The 18169-nt window shown below is 37.7% G+C and overlaps 2 protein-coding genes across 5 annotated transcripts in view; both read left to right on the top strand.

Moving 5' to 3' along the window:
- The window catches only part of RNF170 (ring finger protein 170), a 30637-nt gene extending 24165 nt beyond the window's left edge, over positions 1 to 6472 (top strand). For both annotated transcript variants that reach the window (XM_070408492.1, XM_070408493.1), the window contains exon 7: positions 3706 to 6472. In XM_070408492.1, the coding sequence (XP_070264593.1) occupies positions 3706 to 3975 (270 nt within the window). In that variant the 3' untranslated portion in view covers positions 3976 to 6472. The remainder of the gene's footprint in view (positions 1 to 3705) is intronic.
- Positions 6473 to 9337: 2865 nt separating this feature from the next.
- Positions 9338 to 17678, top strand: THAP1 (THAP domain containing 1). Of its 3 annotated transcripts, XM_070408495.1 has the most exons (5): positions 9338 to 9639; positions 12621 to 12816; positions 13378 to 13693; positions 15166 to 15343; positions 16189 to 17671. In XM_070408495.1, coding segments are annotated over exons 1-5 (762 nt in total). In that variant the 5' UTR covers positions 9338 to 9568; the 3' UTR covers positions 16190 to 17671. The 3 variants fall into 3 exon arrangements, with proteins under 3 accessions (XP_070264596.1, XP_070264595.1, XP_070264597.1); XM_070408494.1 differs by having other exon boundaries at positions 15166 to 17678; XM_070408496.1 differs by lacking the exon at positions 16189 to 17671 and having other exon boundaries at positions 13378 to 15253.
- Positions 17679 to 18169: the final 491 nt, after the last annotated feature.

Raw genomic sequence — 18169 nt, 5'->3', positions numbered from 1 at the left:
AAAATTAATGAATTATCCTTAAATTAAGAATTGATACTACTACTCTCAGCCAAGAATATAAGCTATTGCTCTGACCGGGTGGCTGAGTTAGTTGGAGCATCATCCTGTATACCAAAAGGTTGTGGGTTTAATCCCTGGTCAGGGGCGTGTACGGGAGGCAGCTGATTGATGTTTGTCTCTCACATTGATGTTCCTCTGTCTCTCTCCCTCTCCCTTCTTCTGTAAAATCAATAAAAACATATCCTTGGGTGAGGATTAAACAAACAAAAAAAAAACATGAGCTATTAAAATGCTTTAGTGATAAACAACTAGTGCCCTTGTACTCCCTTGCTCATATTCCTTATTCTGTAATGTCATGTCTATTTAAAGGTATACAGTTTCATCTGTTGTGGATGATAATGGGTAAATATTAGATATTGAAGCAACAAGAAAAACAATCCAATCATCCTTGTCCTCCTTAGTTACTTGGGAGCCTCTTCTGCTATTTTTTAAAAATACATTTTTATTGATTTCAGAGAGGAAGGAAGAGGGAGAGAGAGATAGAAACATCAGTGATGAGAGAGAATCATTGATCAGTTGCCTCCTGCACGCCCCACACTGGGGGTTGAGCCCACAATCTGGGCATGTGCCCTGACTGGGAATCTAACCTTGACCTTCTGGTTCATAGGTTGACAGTCAACCACTGAGCCACACTGGCTGGCCCTCTTCTGCTATTTTCCATCCAGCACTTTAACATATCCTTCAGTGACACCTGTAGGATGATTCTTTGAGAAATCAATGTTTCAAATTCAAGAACTACCACTGGACTTTAAAAAAATCATTTTAAGATATTCATATTTTTAAGTGTGAAACATACCATTGCTCAATTCTTATTTTTTGTGTGTCAGGTATGTATTTAATGAGTAAGAAAGCTTGGTATGTGATGAAATTACAATTTAATAAAGACATTTAGCTCTTACTTTGATATTACCTCATTCAAAGTTGGAGTAAGATTGTGATTAATATACAAACATTTCTTAGTAACTCATTTCATATTTCTTGTCTAATTAGATTTTATATAAAAGATGCCATAAGAGCAGTGAAAAATAGCTGTGATAACAGAAAAGTATTTGTTAGAATATTTAAAGTAATTTACCATAGATCTTGTAAAAACTGAATAGGTGTTTTATTTTAAATATTGATTTCTTCCATAGAGAATAGTATAGAAAATTAACATAGGAAGTGATTCTAAAAAGACCATTTTTGTTCTTTTGTGACCAGTTTTCCAAAAGGATTTACAAGATTTCCTTTATCTGGCGTTTTTTTGAAACTTTGGCCAGTTTCTGCCTTGGCCAGTGTTGCTAAGTGGTTAGAGTGTCAGCCTGCATACCAAAAGGTCATGGGTTCAATTCCCAGTCAGGGGCATGTACCTGGGTTGCAGGTTCAATCCCTGGCCCCATTGAGGTGTGTTGCGGGAGGAACCAATAGATGTGTGATGTTTCTCTCTCTCTCTTCCCCCCTCCCAACCTCCTTCCCACTATTTCTAAAAATCAATGGAAAAATATTCTGGGATAAGGATTAACATAGAATAAAATAAGACTGTTTTCTCATCACTTAATTATTCCTATTTTTGTCTCTATCTCCCTCTCAATTATTTGACACTTAAACAAAATATATACAATAGAGTTGGACTTATGACATTTATACAGATTGTTAAAAATAGCAGCTGAACTGTGGGCAGTGGAATGACCACAGGAAGTGATTTGCTTCTTCTGGTCAGTTTCTCTTGCATCTACCAACCCCTGGATAATAAGATAATGAAAGAAGTTGAAGAGTCATGGTAGGTCATTAATACACAGGACCTTACTGGTAGATCATATAGTCAACTAATAACTACACAAAACAACTGAGAAGTTTGGAGTCAGAGAATAAATTGACTTGCTAAAGGTCATACAAGTACAGGGTGGGGTAAAAGTAGGTTTACAATTATTTGTATGGAAAATACAGTAATTAATAAATAAGAATTATATTTTGTGCACCCACAACTGTAAACCTACTTTTGCCCTACACTGTAGATATTGGGACTACCTTTTAAAAGCTTTATTTAGAAGTAATTTACACGCCAGAAGCCTGTTTTAAAGTATATAATGCAATGACTTATAGTATATTTAGGGTAAATATAATCTAGTTACCACTATGATATAATTTTAGAAGATTTCATTCTCTGAAAAGCTTTAATATTCTCTTACCATTATCCTCAACCCATCCCCTCTCCCAGTCCTTGGAAACCACTCATCTATTTTCTGTCTCTATAGATTTTCTATTCTGGGTGTCTCATCAATTTATTTGAATGAGATCATACAATATATGGCCATTTGTCTCTGGTTTATTTCACTTGGCATGTTTTCAAGGTGCATCCATACTGTAACATATCTCAGTACTTCATTACTTTTTGATGTATTTTTTTTATTTTTCAATTACAGTTGACATACAATATTATATTAATTTCAGGTGCACAACATAGTGATTATACATTTATATAATTTACAAAGTAATCACCCCAGTCGGTCTAGTACCCATCTGCCACCATATACTTACTAGAATATTATTGACTATATTCCCTATGTTAGTACTCCATTGCTTTTTATGGCCGAATAACATGTCACATTTTGTTTATCCATTCGTGAGTTGATGGACACTGGAATTGTTGCCATTTTTTGTCTGTTATGAATTATGCTTCCATTAGCTTGTCTACCAGTTTTTGTGTAAATGTGTTTTCATTTTTATTGAGTATATGCCTTATTGTGCAGTTGTTGGATATTATAACTGTTTAACATCTTGAGGAACTGCCAAACTGTCTCCTAAGGGGCTCTGCATTCCCACCAACAGTGTATGAGGGTTCCAGTTTTTCCACATCTTAAACATTTATGTCATTTTTTAAATTTCAGCTGTGAAAATTTTGCTCATTTATGTAAAAACCTAGTGTCTGATGTGTGTTTCTGTACATATTTAGAAACTTAATCGTTTTCAGAAAGGTGGGGCTTGGTATTCCAAAAATCTTTGTAGCAATTAGTGTTCACTTAATCTCAAGCTAAGCAGAATAAACATCCTAAGAAGGGATCACTTTCATTGCTATTCTTAGACTGTCAAAGCCATTAACTTTGTGTGTCTTTAATGGGTAATATATATTGTTTGGCAGTTTATGAAGGTCATTTATATACAGTATCTCTTTTAGTTCTTGAAAGTCCTCATGGTACATAAATACTGAATTAGTTGATGACCTATCACTAGTAGGTTAAACAAGTTTCCCCAAGGTCACCCGGCTAATAAGTGATTGACTTTGAATTCAAACCCAGATCTGTCTCACTTTAAAGCTGAGACTTGACCTCAAGCCTCAGACTCTAATCCGATACAGTCCTTTCTTCGTTTAGTTTACTAATTCATATTAGAGATAACTGAAGTTTTACCTTATTATGTCCTATATTTTAAGTTTGTTGACATTTTAGTTGCTTTTCAATTATCTGCAAGGCCTATTTTATAGGAACCTAGCAATCAAAGAACTATTTTTAAATAAAATGATAACTAGAAAATATGATATTCAATCAGTATGTGAAACTCAATAGTTCATGTTAACTGAGTTTGTCTGCACTTTGTAGGAAAATTATATTATTTGTAAGCCTGACACATTAGATGCCAAATCATAATATTTGTTCTTCCTCCTACCAGATTATGGAAAGAATTATGGATCTACCCACTTTACTGAGACATGCATTCAGGGAAATGTTTTCAGTCGGGGGCCTTTTCTGGATGTTCCGTATCAGGATAATACTTTGTTTAATGGGAGCTTTTTTCTATCTTATATCACCTCTAGATTTTGTACCTGAAGCCTTGTTTGGAATTTTAGGCTTTTTAGATGATTTCTTTGTCATCTTTTTGTTGCTTATCTACATCTCTATTATGTATCGAGAAGTGATAACACAGAGACTAAACAGGTGAAAAAAGAGTTTACTAAAATATGAGCTAATGTGTAAAATCAAACAAAAGGACTGACCCATGGCAGTGTAATGCATTTGAATAGTATCTTACAAACTTAAAACCACTGTATGACAAACATTTGATTATCATTTGGCAAATAACTAGCAACGTATGACTGGAATTTTTACATGTTGCAGGTTCTAATATTAGGGTTAGCATTATAATAATTTACAACTGTATCTTGATTGTGTTGTCTATTAACTCTCTGGAAAAAAACATGGAATTATATAAAAAGGGATGCTTTTTTTATATCTTCTTCTTTCCCCCCAAATTACTCAGATTAATTGGATGTATAGTAAGATATTGTTAAATGTATACTTTATCCAATTTTTCCTTCTCAGTGAGTACCTATATAATAATATATTGCAATGAGATGCATCTAAATATTTTTATTACAATAAAATATTGCACAATATTGCGCAAAAGTCAGTGTTTTTTTTAGTACTAAGTTTTATACATTTGGAGCAGTTCTGCTTTTCCATTCTAAGTCTTTGTTATCAGTTGAAAGTGAACGAAAACTTGAACTTTATAATCAGGTTTCACATTCTGGTTTCCAGAATACTAGAAGAATTAACAAGATATAAGACATTTATCTCTAGTCAGCACACTTAGTTCTCAGTTATGGCACTTACACAGGAGTTTGGTCCTTTTATAGGAACAGTGTATCAAAGGAACTTGTAAAGGGATTGTTTTTTCAGGAACCTGGGTGGTACTGGAAACGCATCATAGTTTGATGCATTTCTGAGGGAAGTGGTTCTTCATGGCTTGAGCTTTAAAGACCTTAGGAGGGTAGACCTTAAATCTGACAAATTACTGGGAGCTACATAACAGAATGGACAAATTTGGTTAGTTTTCTCTTGACAGAAAACTTGCAATACTGACTCTAGATGGCAGCAGATAGCCCAAATTCATCAAGTTTTAGGAAGAATGCGCAAATGTCCAAGGTGGTTCAATAGGAAAGTTATCTTGGTTTATTTAATGGCTACAGCATAAGTATCAAGCGCTCTCTTCTGCAGTCTTCCGTTTGAGGAGAACCAAAACCACAAGTATTATGAAATCCTCGCTCCCTCAGCTGGCAATGCTCAGCAAACTGGACAGCAGAGTGGAGCTGATGCCCAGGGGTGTTAGCTCTGGCCCCTGCAGTCACTGACAGTCATACTGTCCATTCAGGTATCAGTGAGCTTCACCATGTATAGATAAGCCAAAAAAATCTGTCACAGTGTCCCAAATTAATCGAATTGCTATTAACTAATAAGATTCTGAGTAAAATATCAATAATAGTGTTTTCTAATTTGGGCCTAGGACAAAACTATTGCTTGTCAGAGGGAAAAATAATAATGCTTAAATACAGCACATAATAATTTAAGCAATTTCTCATATACTTTTCTTTTCATCCTTAAGACAGCATGTGAATAAGGCAGGGCATTGTCTTCCTTTTTTATAGGTGAAATCCCTATTACAGATGACAGGTTTTTTCGTCTGAAGCCATGCACAAATAAGTGACTGAACTGGTATTAGACTCCCTGAGACTCCTGCATGGGTTCAGATAAACGTGAAGGTTATTACCAAGGGGTGGAGCTGGAGCGAACCTGGGGTCATCGGGAGTCTCTTGGAATACACTGGAGTAGGATAGCTTAGGTGCTCCTAAGAGAAAAAGTGCAGAAAGATGACGTATCAAGACTTCATGAATCATAATTTTATACTTCCAAATCAAACGTCTAATTGGGAGGCATACATCACAGAAAAATATTTCAGCTGCAGGTACCAACTTGAAAAACTAATGAGTAGGAATTTTTTACATCAGACTGGAAATGCATTTCCTACCAATTACACATTTGATTTGGGCTATATAACAATATCATTTTTTAAAAGGATTTCATTTTCTGTGCATATTATAAGACTTTCCTGGTAGAGGTAACATACAAAAACACTCTATGATCTGAAGTCTTATTAAATTGAAAGGGAAACGTGGACATCTCAGGATTTTGAACTGCTTATTATGTCATCTGTATTGATCACTGATAATAAATGTAGGTGATATCTGAGAAAATATTTAAGCAAGTAGAGTCAATCAGTGTTTTAAACATAGTAACACTTCTATAATTCAGAGTGAGGTCATATAAATCAAAGCAACAATTTGAATTTTTGTGAACAACAGTATTGTAACTTGCACAAAAATACGGCCCAACCCCAGGAGCAGGTAACCTGGGTAGGTCTGTGGAAACAAGACTGAGAAACAGCTGTCTTCATCGCCCACTAGCACAGTGGTTTCAGCTCCCAGCTCCCAGCGTCTGAAAGCGACGGGGGAAGAAAGGACCGTGCTGGTGGCTGTGGCTGTGCAGACACCTACCTCACAGAGTTGTTACAGGGGATTGACGGTTTGGTTCACACTTTGTGATTTCAGAACTTGTCAAACACTTATTCTTTTGAATAAAAGCAATACATCTAAAATTTAAAAGCAGCTGGTATTTTCCTGTTTCTTTGATAGTTTGCTTTAACATTCAGAACTCCTGAAATAGCATTCAATATAATGTTCGCAATGACTTTTTCATTAATGGACATCCAATACCTCATCACATTTCTAATGAATTTTCCTTAGATGTTTTTAAATTTAAAAAGTAGAAGTGTTTTTGTTTTTGAGGAAAATTGCTTAATCTGGGTAAATCTGTATTAATTCTGGATGAGAAGGGTGGAATTGAAATTAGAGATTAGGCTTGTATCCTGATTCCCCACTCTTGAGTGTATATTTGATAACTGAAATGATCTTTTCTGAGTCTGCGCCCTTATGTCTGCATAACACTCATTCCATTCCATTCCCTTCTCCCTGAAACCCTAAATGTACTCCCGGCTCTTCTGTTTTGCTAAATAGCAACCCATAAACCTGGGACTGGGTCAGAATAGGAAAGGGCACTCAAGGTTGAAGGCCCTAAGACTTGTCTCCCAGGACCAGGCTGGTAGGCTTTAAGGGCTGCTGGTAATCACAGAGATAAAGACAATCATTGAGCTTCTGTTCCGTCAGAACCAGACCATTTTCATGGCGTCAGTATTTGTTTTAAGCATTGGGTCCTTGATTGCAAGCAAATTTGAGATGGTATTAGGCACTGTCATCTTCATCCGTCCATACCCTCTGATGGTCCCATATCCCAGAGCGGCACAGGAGAGGATTAAACACTGTCCGAAAACACGGAGCATGTTTGGATAGTCTCCTTCATTCTTCATCGGACTAGTGGTATTCAGCTACAGGCCTGTTGAGGGAAATGTAATATGGGATGTAGGAGAGGGCTAAGGGCTAAAGATGTTTTAAACTCACTGGTATCTAATAGATTTTAATTAAAAAAAACACAAAAAATTTTAAAAACTATTTAAAGATATAATATTCAGATCAAGACATCCACCCCTCTCATTAGTCTTAGGGAAAACCTATAATTTATATCTACATGACAATCTTGTTTCACTAATCCTAGGATATTAGAGATGTAAGGGTCCTTACAAATTGGCTAGTGTTTGTACTTTGTGAAAATCAAATGAAAGCTGTGGGCAGCTCCCCAGAAAAATGCATATATACACATGTATGTATACTTTTTATTCCTTTTCAGGGGACTCAAGACCTGAACATTGTGGATTCTAAATTAAGAATTCTTCATTTAGTCCTATAGCCTTACTCCATAGATGAAGATAAGGAGGCCCAGAGAGAGAATGAATGCAAAGGTATTTTCTAAAATACAAATGGTTTATAGGAAAAAAACACAGCTGGACAGAAATTAAAATCTAACCTGTTAGATATCAGCGAGTTTAAAAACATCTTGAGCCCTCTCCTATGTCAAAACAAGTGGCTTATTTTTCTTCAGTTTATCAAACACGATAAAGTTTATCCTAGAATAACTGTAATAAAACTTACTCTTTAAATGTCAATGTATAATTTCCTTAAAAAGTATTTTAATAGTAAATGCATTAAACTTTGAAAAGCATCAAACTTCTAACTACCCCTCTTCATTTTATCCCTATTATCTTTCCCTCAAATGATCATATAAGACATATATGCACTTTTTAAATATTTACTGAAGGGGCCAAATGAGCATATAAATATGTCATTCTCTTAAAAAAGGGCAGTTTTGCCCTGATCGGTTTGGCTCAGTGGATAGAGCCTCAGCCTGTGGACTGGAGGGTCCTGGGTTTGATTCCCATCAAGGGCATGTACCTTGGTTGCGGTGCATTCCCAGTGGGGGGGTGGGGTGGTGGTGGTGGTGGTGGTGGTGGTGGTGGTGGTGGTGCAGGAGGCAGCTGAATCCATGTTTCTCTCATCAATGTTTCTAACTCTCTATCCCTTTCTCCCTTCCTCTCTGTAAAAAAAAAATATATATATATATTTTTTAAAGGGCAGTTTTGCATATCTTATGTGGCCCTTGTTGGCTTACAGTGGTTCTCAACCTTCTGGCCCTTTAAATACAGTTCCTCATGTTGTGACCCCCAACCATAAAATTATTTTCGTTGCTACTTCATAACTGTAATGTTACTACTGTTATGAATCGTAATGTAAATATCTGATATGCAGGATGGTCTTAGGCGACCCCTGTGAAAGGGTTGTTCGACCGCCAAATGGGTCGCGACCCACAGGTTGAGAACCGCTGGAAAAGCTGTTTTACTAAAGTGGAACGTCAAACATTTTAGAAATCATAAAGGTCACTGATTACCATAAAGTGAGCAGTTTGACCATCACTTCAGTCAACAGGGACATTACCGCGGTCCCACCAGCCGCCCTTCACTGCCTCTCCGCAAAAGTAACCTCTTCTGACCTCCGTTTTGCCTACTTTTGAATCACGTAGTATATTCTGTCTGACTTTTGTAAGAACCTTCCATAGGGATGGGCCCCAGCTTCTTTACTTTGGTTGCTATGTGGTATTCCATCGTATACCACCGTTTATACATTCAACTATTAATGGGAACTGGGGTTTCTACAAACCATGATCAGTGGCCGCCCTCGTAAAGAAATCGGCGCCATAACCCAGCGACCTCAGCTTTACACCTGTCCTCCCTTAAACCTGCAGACCCCACAGACCGCACGGCTCCCCACGCTAACCCGCCCGAGGAACCAGCCCGAGAAAGCAGGAGACGCGGAGCCCGATCCTACAGTTCCGTCCCGCTCCCCTCCCCGCCTCTTGCGAGCACTTCCTTTCTCCCTTCCGTAAGGTCGCAGGCCCGCCCACTTCCGCAACGCTGAGCCCGCCGCCGCCTCAACCAATGGCCTGCTTCCCAGGGAGCGTTACTTCTGACCTCAAAGCTAATCGGAAAGCGCAGGACGAACTCCTCGCGAGAGCTGAGGTTGAAGCTGCCTCCGCCATCTTGGAGATGGGAGACGGGGGATGGTTGTGGTCCTTCTGCTAATGCAAACAACAAAACGGGCACATTAGGCGCCCCGGACGGAGGCGATCACCACTGTGACTGCTGACCAAAGCTACAGGAGAAGCGAGAGTGTCAAAGCCGAGAGCAGCGACGTTGGTAGCCGCTTCACCTGCCTGCTGGGGCGGCAGAAGTGAGACGGCTGAGGACTGGAAGGATGGTGCAGTCCTGCTCCGCCTACGGCTGCAAGAACCGGTATCATAAGGATAAGCCTGTTTCTTTTCACAAGTAAGTACCCCTTCGCCTCCGCTCGGGCTGGGGGCGCGCGGCCGATTAGGCTCGGGGGCGGGGCCAGGCGCGTGTCCGCGCGAGACCCAGCGAGAGGGGCGTCGGCAGGGGCGGGGCGCGGCCGTGCGCTCCTCGGGGTCGGCCCCGCGCAGGGCAGCGGGCGTGCCCGCCCGGTGTCGGTGCCCGCGCCCCCGCCGTTGCCGTCTGCGCGTTCTCGGCGCGCGTCGCCGCCGCTATCGGCGACCGTTCCTCGCGCCTGAAATCCGGCCTCTGCGCGAGGCTCACTCGCCGCGGGGAGTTGGAGTGTTCGGGCCCCGCTGGTCGTGAGGCCGAGAGGAAGTGGTGGCTTTCCCCACCGGGCCATGGAGAAGCCGGGTGGTAATGAATTACTCTTTAGAAGTAAATTTAAAATTTAAACAAGGGACCTGTAGCCCTAACCGGTTTGGCTCAGTGGATGGAGCGTCGGCCTGCGCACTGAAGGGTCCCGGGTTCGATTCCGGTCAAGGGCATGAACCTTGGTTGCGGGCACATCCCCAGTGTGGGGTGTGCAGGAGGCAGCTGGTCTGTTTCTCTCTCATCGATGTTTCTAACTCTCTCCCTCTCCCTTCCTCTCTGTAAAAAAAAAAAGGGGGGGGGGAACCTGTAAAACAAAGTCACTCTGTTTTGTGGATGGGGGGGCCAGCATCCTTAAGGATTGGTTTTTGGCGAGGATTTCAGGGAGGATGGGTGGGTTGCACTTTCTAGGAGCCACCTTGAAGGGCCTCTAAGTGTCACCGCTGCAGGGGTCACATGGACCACAATCCTGCGGACCGCGACCCGGTAAAGGCCAGCGTGAGCTCCCGCAGGTGCCCGGGGAGCCCTGGAGGAGAACCTGCCCCGCATCGCGCTCAGGGCTGTTTTACCCAAAAGGTGCTGCAGTCCGGGTCCTGGAAGAAAAACGTTCTTTTGAAAATAAAACCGCAAAGTGGAAATGACTTACTGATACTCAAATATGTGCAAAGTGTGACACCATGGCATTTTATTTCAGCCAGACTCAGTACAGTATTTTCAGATTTTATTACATTCACATTAGGACGTTTTTTGCAAAAATTCCTGACTGTAAAGGTTGATAGCTGAGAAATTAAAGCCGGTGGTAAGTTATGTGAATTTTTCATAGCTCAATGATTACACGAGCAACATGTTAAATATCCTTTCAGCTTTTTTTTTTTTTTTTGGTGGGGATCATTTATGTTGAACAGCAGATGTGGATGCATTTTTATGTTTTTGATCTGGTATGAGAGGGACCATACAAGTACATAAAGAGATCTTGAGTGCTGATGTTTCCCTCTTCTGAGAAGGGAATAGAACACTAACACTTTAGGATTCAGTTCAGGATGTCCTAATTATCACCCTTGATTTATTGGGATTTCCAAAAGCGGATGAATTGACCACCTCTCCCGTGTAGGCATCGCTCTGGAGATGGTGATTACATTTGTTCAGCTCTCTGCTTCCCATTCTAATGAGACAGCAGAAGGAATCTAAAAATACAGAAAACCCTTCCTGGGCTCTGGGAGCTGGTGAAGGATGGTGGTCACACGTCAGAAATACCGAGTTTCTGCTGGCTGTTAACAGTTCATTGAATCCAAAGGAGTAACCTACCTCTCATCCTTTATCTAAAAGAACAGATTTTGGGGAAAGCTCTTGAGCGAACCTCACAAACAACCTGAGCACTTGTAATCCTTGGCGTAGAAGTTTGCCCGTGATTGCGACCATGTTTGTACTTGTAAAAGCCATTCTAGCAGGGATCTTCCAGGAAACCTTTTCCCCGTGGGAAAGCTCTGTTGGACAAAGGGACTGTCGTAAGGGTTCATTAGATCTTCATGTCAGTAGAGTGAGGCGCTGGCATTCCTTACGTGGAAGAGAAACTGGAAAAATAAAATCACAAATTTAAACTCTTCCTACGTCCCTTTATCTGGGCCTAATTGACATTGAATAGGTTAAGAGGTAAATCAAAATAAATAACCTTTTGTTTCTTTATTATAGTGATTTAATATAATTTGATTAATTCATATTTGTCAGACTGTTTCTAAGAACTAGAATCTTCTTTTTCTCAGCCTGTAGATATAAACATGCAATTTTGCTTTACAGTGAACAGAAAATCACTGGTAAAATAATTAATACAAATTCATCCTATAGAATGTATTTTACTTGAAATTTTCAGTGTCTTCAATATAAAAAGTAAACAATAATAAGTGAGAGATTAGAGAGCTACACGATTTACCCTTGTGTATTTAGATGTGTATGGAATACCTGTATCTGTTAGCGAAAGTTATTTACTATAATAGTTGGGGGGGGCAGATATTACACATTTGGGCCCTCCACCTCGAACTTTTCTTCAGCTACCCTTTCCACTGCATGCATCCATCAACATGGCTAACTTTTTTTAAAAATAATAAATTTTTATTGATTTCAGAGAGGAAGGGAGAGGGGGGAGAGAGAGAAACATCAATGATGAGAGAGAATCATTGATCATCTGGCTCCTGCACGCCCCCTATTGGGGATCAAGCCCACAACCTCGGGCATGTGCCCTTGACCCTTCAGTCCTCAGGCCGATGCTCTATCCACTGAGCCAAACCAGCTAGGCAGGGCTAACTTTTAATCCGTATATTTTTACGTTCTGTAATTTCTTAATTGGTCTGTCTTATTACTAATATCTGACATTCTTAGAACTATTGTGTGATCAGTAAGATTTCTATAAGAAATACTGCTTTAAACAAAAATACCATGTTGGGAGGGGTGACTTATAGCCCACATTAGTGAGTGGTCACTTTATCGGATATTTAAAACAAGTACATTTTTAATGAACTAAGGTGAATAAAGGCACAACTAATAACAAAAAAAAGCAGAACTAGTGTTTTAATGAAATACTCCTTAGTGTGTTGACAGTGTAAGATGTTTCTTTCCTAATAAAGTCAGAGAACTAAATTATATCATTTTCCTAGGTTTCCTCTTACTCGACCCAATCTTTGTAAAGAATGGGAGGCAGCTATCAGAAGAAAAAACTTTAAACCCACCAAGTATAGCAGTATTTGTTCGGAACACTTTACTCCAGATTGCTTTAAGAGAGAGTGCAACAACAAGTTACTGAAAGAGAATGCTGTACCCACAATATTTCTTTGTACTGAACCACGTGACAAGGTAATGTGTGTTTTAAAATACTGGCTTCCCCCTCCCCCATTTTAAACATTAATGTATTTATTGTGGAAAATTTGGAAAATTCAGAGTAGTCTTAAGAAAATAAATGTTACCTGAAACCTATTCCTTATAAATAATCACTGTTAACAGTAATATACTTTTAAAAAATACAAAATATAGTTTATCAAAGTTAAATATCCTCACACTAAGAAACTCAGTCAAGCTTTGTAATTTATTTTAAGATTACGCTGTACCTCCTCCACTTTGTATATTGATCAGTTGTTTTTTTTTTAATCAATGACAGTTCAATTTCAAAGTATTTTCCCCCTCGGTTTTAAATACTCAGTAATTCATTAAATTTGATTAGTCATTCTCTTTCTTGCATCTCATTTCTACTTCAGGTAGAAAAATATAATTAAAACAAACTATTTCCTCATTTTGGAATTTTTTTTACCAGACTTCATTTTTTAAAAAGGTGTAATATTCTTAAATTCCACAGGTAAATTCTTTTAAACTGTTACTTCTAGTTATTAAATTCAAACATATTTTGCATTATTGTTTTAGAAGGAAGATCTGGAGCCACAGGAACAGCCTTCCCCACCTCCTTTAAAACCTCCCATTTCCCAGGTTGATGCTGCTATTGGATTACTAATGCCTCCTCTTCAGACCCCTGATAATCTGTCAGTTTTCTGTGATCACAACTATACTGTGGAGGATACAATGCACCAGAGAAAAAGGATTCAAGAGCTAGAACTGCAAGTCGAAAAACTCAGAAAGAAGCTCAAGACTGCACAGCAACGATGCAGAAGACAAGAACGACAGCTTGAAAAATTAAAGGAGGCCATACACTTCCAGAAAGAGAAAGACGTACCAGAGCGAGGTTTTGTGTTTCTCCCAGAAAATTACTTTGAAATAGTTGAAGTACCAGTATAGAAAGAGTGAAATTTGTATTGGTTTTTAATGGGGCAATACCACATACCCTCTTCTAGTCTATAAAGGAGTTTCATTTGAAAAAAATAGCACTTGATTACTTGTATAAAAACAATTCAGAATATTTTTTTAAATAAATTAGATATATACTATAAAATTGTTAATTCTTTTGTTTGTAATTTCGGGGTTTATACATTTTAACAAATATTTTGAAAGTTATAAAATAACCTCAGAACTCCAATATAAGTTGGTTTTAAGACTGAGGGTTTCTGTTTTTTAATTTGAGCATTTATAGAAATAATGTAAAAATGAAAAGGAAAGAGAATGAGAACAGTACAGTAAAGATGATTTAAGTTGAAAATTTAAAATTAACTTAGTTTATTGAGAGAACTTAGTTATATTTTAAATCAGAAGTATGGCTTAGCTCATAGGACATAACTTCTCAGAATATAGTGGAACCTCGTTTCTCTAACTTAATTCTCTCCAGAAGGCTGTTCGAGAAGTGATTTGTTTGAAAACAGAATCAGTTTTTCCCATTAGAATTAATGTGAATTGAATTAATCCATCCCAGACCCCCAAATGATTCCCTGTTTCAACCTTTTTTATATACAGTACGTACATGGCTGATGTACAGCTTAATTTATAAATAAACACTTCTTTTCTAAAATTTATGGAACCACCCCTTTTAGCCTTAAAGGAATTTTTCATACATCACTGCCTCCAGAATGCTATCACCAGCTAACTTCTTTTCCTTTATTCAATCAGCAACAGTTTTCCTACCTATTCAATTGCCTGTGATTGCTGTTTTGTGAGCACTTTCACACTCTTAGCTACATTAGCACTCTTAATGGCCTTTTTTTGTATTAAAATTGTGCTAATTGCCAGCAACAAAAGCATTCTCTCCTTTGCTTGTTGCCTTTGGGAAGCTTTTTGTTATGCTGATACCTCAGCATGAAAGAGTTATTGGTCGAAAACTGAAGTTTTGGTCGACAACTGAGACATTGTTTTCTGTGAATGACTTGGTCTAGAACCAAATTGTTCTGAGATGGGAGATGGTCGAGAAACGAGGTTTGACTGTATATACTGTAATCTTATTCACACATTCTTATTTGTAAAGTTAGAAGTTTCATTTATCTTAATCATTTGTCAAAGATAAATTGACAAGTCAATGCATTAAAAAAAGATAGGATATCTTAACATCAGAAAGTGAAGAATGGATTTTTAAAAAGTAGGCCCCTCTTTTGCCCTATTGTCTAGCATTATAAAATTAAAAGTGTATCTCCAGTGAAAGACACACTCTTTAACAAACAGTAAGCCTTGTTATCAGTGAAGTAATAAAAATGGGTCTGATCCATGTCAGTAGAGTTTGATTTGTACTGTAATATGGTAATTTTTTTAAAAATATGTTTTTATTGATTTCAGAGAGAGGAAGAGAGAGGGATAGAGAGATAGAAACATCGATGAGAGAGAATCAGTTGCCTGCCTCCTGCACGCTTCAAGCTCACAATCCTGGCATGTGCCCTGACGGGGAATCGAACCATGACCTGGGTTCATGGGTCAATGCTCAACCACTGTACCACACTGGCCGGGCCATAATATGGTAGGTAATCTTGAACTTAACTAATTGATTTTGGTCAAGGCTTCACATAAAAAATGATTTCACTTTTACCACAAATTAGAAATTATATCTCACTTAAATGATTTATATTCAAAAGCAACTTAATATGTAGTGTTTATTTTCCTGAATGTTGAGATTTAAACACTGAGGTTTCTGTTCAAACTGTGAATTGTATTCTGACTTTGTGATAAATTTTGCATATATTTGAAATGAAATATGTTCTGAGTAAAGAAATACTGCCATAGCATGTACCTACTTAGATTTAAAGTAACAGTTTCAACTATAATTATTTTAAATTTCAAAGTACACTGAGATAGTTGAAGAATAACAGACCTTTTAAGACAGTATTAAAAATGATGTTCAAAGTGTTTTTGTAGACCTGTTTTTCAATGTAATTCACTGCAAGGCTGCCAATAGATAGTACTTTGATTCATGGAGATTTGATCTTTGATGAACCAGTATTTCAAAAACAGAACATTTTGATTCGAAGATTACTTGAAGCTATTTAGTCTGATAATATTTAGAACTAATTCTAATGAATCACAACATTTTCCAGTTGTAAAGTCTCCATTTCATCTCTCTAGCAATTCTTGGAGGATATGTGGATAAATATTTTGTTTTTATATAAATTGTTGTCTACATAAAAGAAAATTGTGTGTGTGTGTGTGTGTGTGTGTGTGTACACATGGGCATATGCGTGTGTACATGCAGGCATGTGTGTGTGTCCAGAGTGAAGAATCCAACATTGAATTGTAAAAGTGATGATGATAATTACTAAACATCTTAGCATTATGACTTAACCTGGAACTATTTTCTTTTCATGACAGACATAAATCCATGCTTGGAGAGAAGTGAGCAAGAAACATGTATACCAACTGTTTGCATATAAATAATATGTCCTAGTTTAACATAGGGATTTTGAGGTACAGGTGCTTATTTCTGAATTTGAGATGTAACATTTGTTGAATGTTTTAAAAATTCATTTTGTCTATTATTTATAACATTGCCAAGAAAAGGATAACATTTAGGCTAAAATAGGTCCTGTTCAAACATAGTGAAACTCATTCTAAAACAGGGACAAGATTTCAATCTGAAACAAATTGGGAGAGGGCTTGTGAACTGCAGCATATTCTGAAAGGTAACATTTATTTTAGCATATAGCAACACACTAAAATAACCACCTGTGTGTGACATAATCTAGCTATAATTAATGGTGTGAAGAAATAATTGTTTCTTAATAGAACTGCTAGGAAAACAATAGAGTTTTAGAATTAGAAGGGACTTAGAAATCATTGAACACTAGCCCAACCTCTAAACCCTGGAAGAAATTTCCTTGTAAAGTATTGCTGACAGTCGTCATCTGTTCTCTCATTGCCGTTTATATTTAATTAGTTCTGCTTAGATTCTTTAAATTGGGTTTTGGGATTAGGATAGAATTAGTTGCCACTATTTATACTTGTTTATAATACAAATATAAACTTCACTTTGAACTGCTGCATAGTTTGAACTGTCAAATTCTAAATTACAGAAGTTTTGAATTTTTGTAAAATAATTCAAATGTTTACTAATTGTTACACCTGTTATGTGTGCTAAAAATATTTCTGCCATTGAAGTAAAAAACAGTGGTGTCTAAAATTACTAGCACAACTTTTCACTTGGAAATCCAAGAACATGAAATTATTTTCCTTTATAATTTGTGTAATCCCTTTAGCAGTATAATGATAATGTTGAAGGCAAATAAAAGTTTCACTTGAATGGACGTTTTTAGGTTAAAATTCTCTGATCGCTTGAGTTATCAAAAAAAATTGTACACACATGCACAATACCCAACACCTATGGCTTTTATAAAACCAGTAGTAAGTTACATAAAGTAATGTATTTAAAAGTCCTCATTATCTGTAAAAGAAAACTTAATTTGTGTTCCAGAATTTTAAAAAGATAGCCAACCTTTAGTATTTAAAGGAGAAAAAGTGAACAGATGGGCTTGCTTGGTTATTACTCTCTAATATTGCGGAGTGCATTGGATGACAGTGAGTGAAAAACGTTGCTCTTATCTGATGGTAACTTGTGTTTCTGGGCATTATGGCTTAGTACAGTTGTGTATTAAAATACAGTCCTTGATGTGAAAGAAAAATAAAGAGCAAACACTGATTTGCAGACAAACAAAAATAGCAGTTATAATTAAGCTTTAAAAATGTGTTGAGAATTTTTATTCTTTTCTAAATTCATAGTATTTTGGGTTTTGAGATTATAAAAGTTTTATTTTAAATATCCTAAGGGATATGAATAAACTTTCATTGTTTTAAACTATTTTTGGTGAGACAAACTACAATATTAATAAATAGACTTCTGGAATGGCTACATGAAGACCTGTGACTGGCTCCCCTCCATAACTGCTGTAACAGGTGAAAAAAATTCTTTTTTTAAAATAACCATTTAAAGTTCATGTGGTCCTAAAGGCATACAACAAATGGAACATTCAAGAAAACCCAAATCTCTGTAAGAACTTTAAGTTTGTGGCATTTATGCCACAACCTATTCTCTTCCTACACCTCCCCTCTCCCTCCCAACCACACACATAGCTCAGTGCTACCATAGCTCCACTCTGAGTGGGTATAGCCAAGAAGACAATGCTCCCTCTTCCCTAACAAGGATATGGTATCTTTAAGGGAGGGGCAGGCTGCCAGTATTTCTCAGGCCCCTCTAGCTTCGTGTTGTAAAGGCTAAACTCCAAGTATATGCAGCCAAGAGGTCAGGACTCCTTTTTCTCAACCAGTTCCCACTCATAGGATGAAGGCTCTACCCCAG

The sequence above is a fragment of the Myotis yumanensis genome, unplaced genomic scaffold, assembly GCF_028538775.1.
Source record: "Myotis yumanensis isolate MYYU_CA2020_CCGP unplaced genomic scaffold, mMyoYum1.0.hap1 SCAF_3, whole genome shotgun sequence".
NCBI classification, from domain to species: domain Eukaryota; kingdom Metazoa; phylum Chordata; class Mammalia; order Chiroptera; family Vespertilionidae; genus Myotis; species Myotis yumanensis.
The sequence above is the reverse complement of the archived record's forward strand: the minus strand, read 5'-3'. Positions and strand labels throughout refer to the sequence as shown.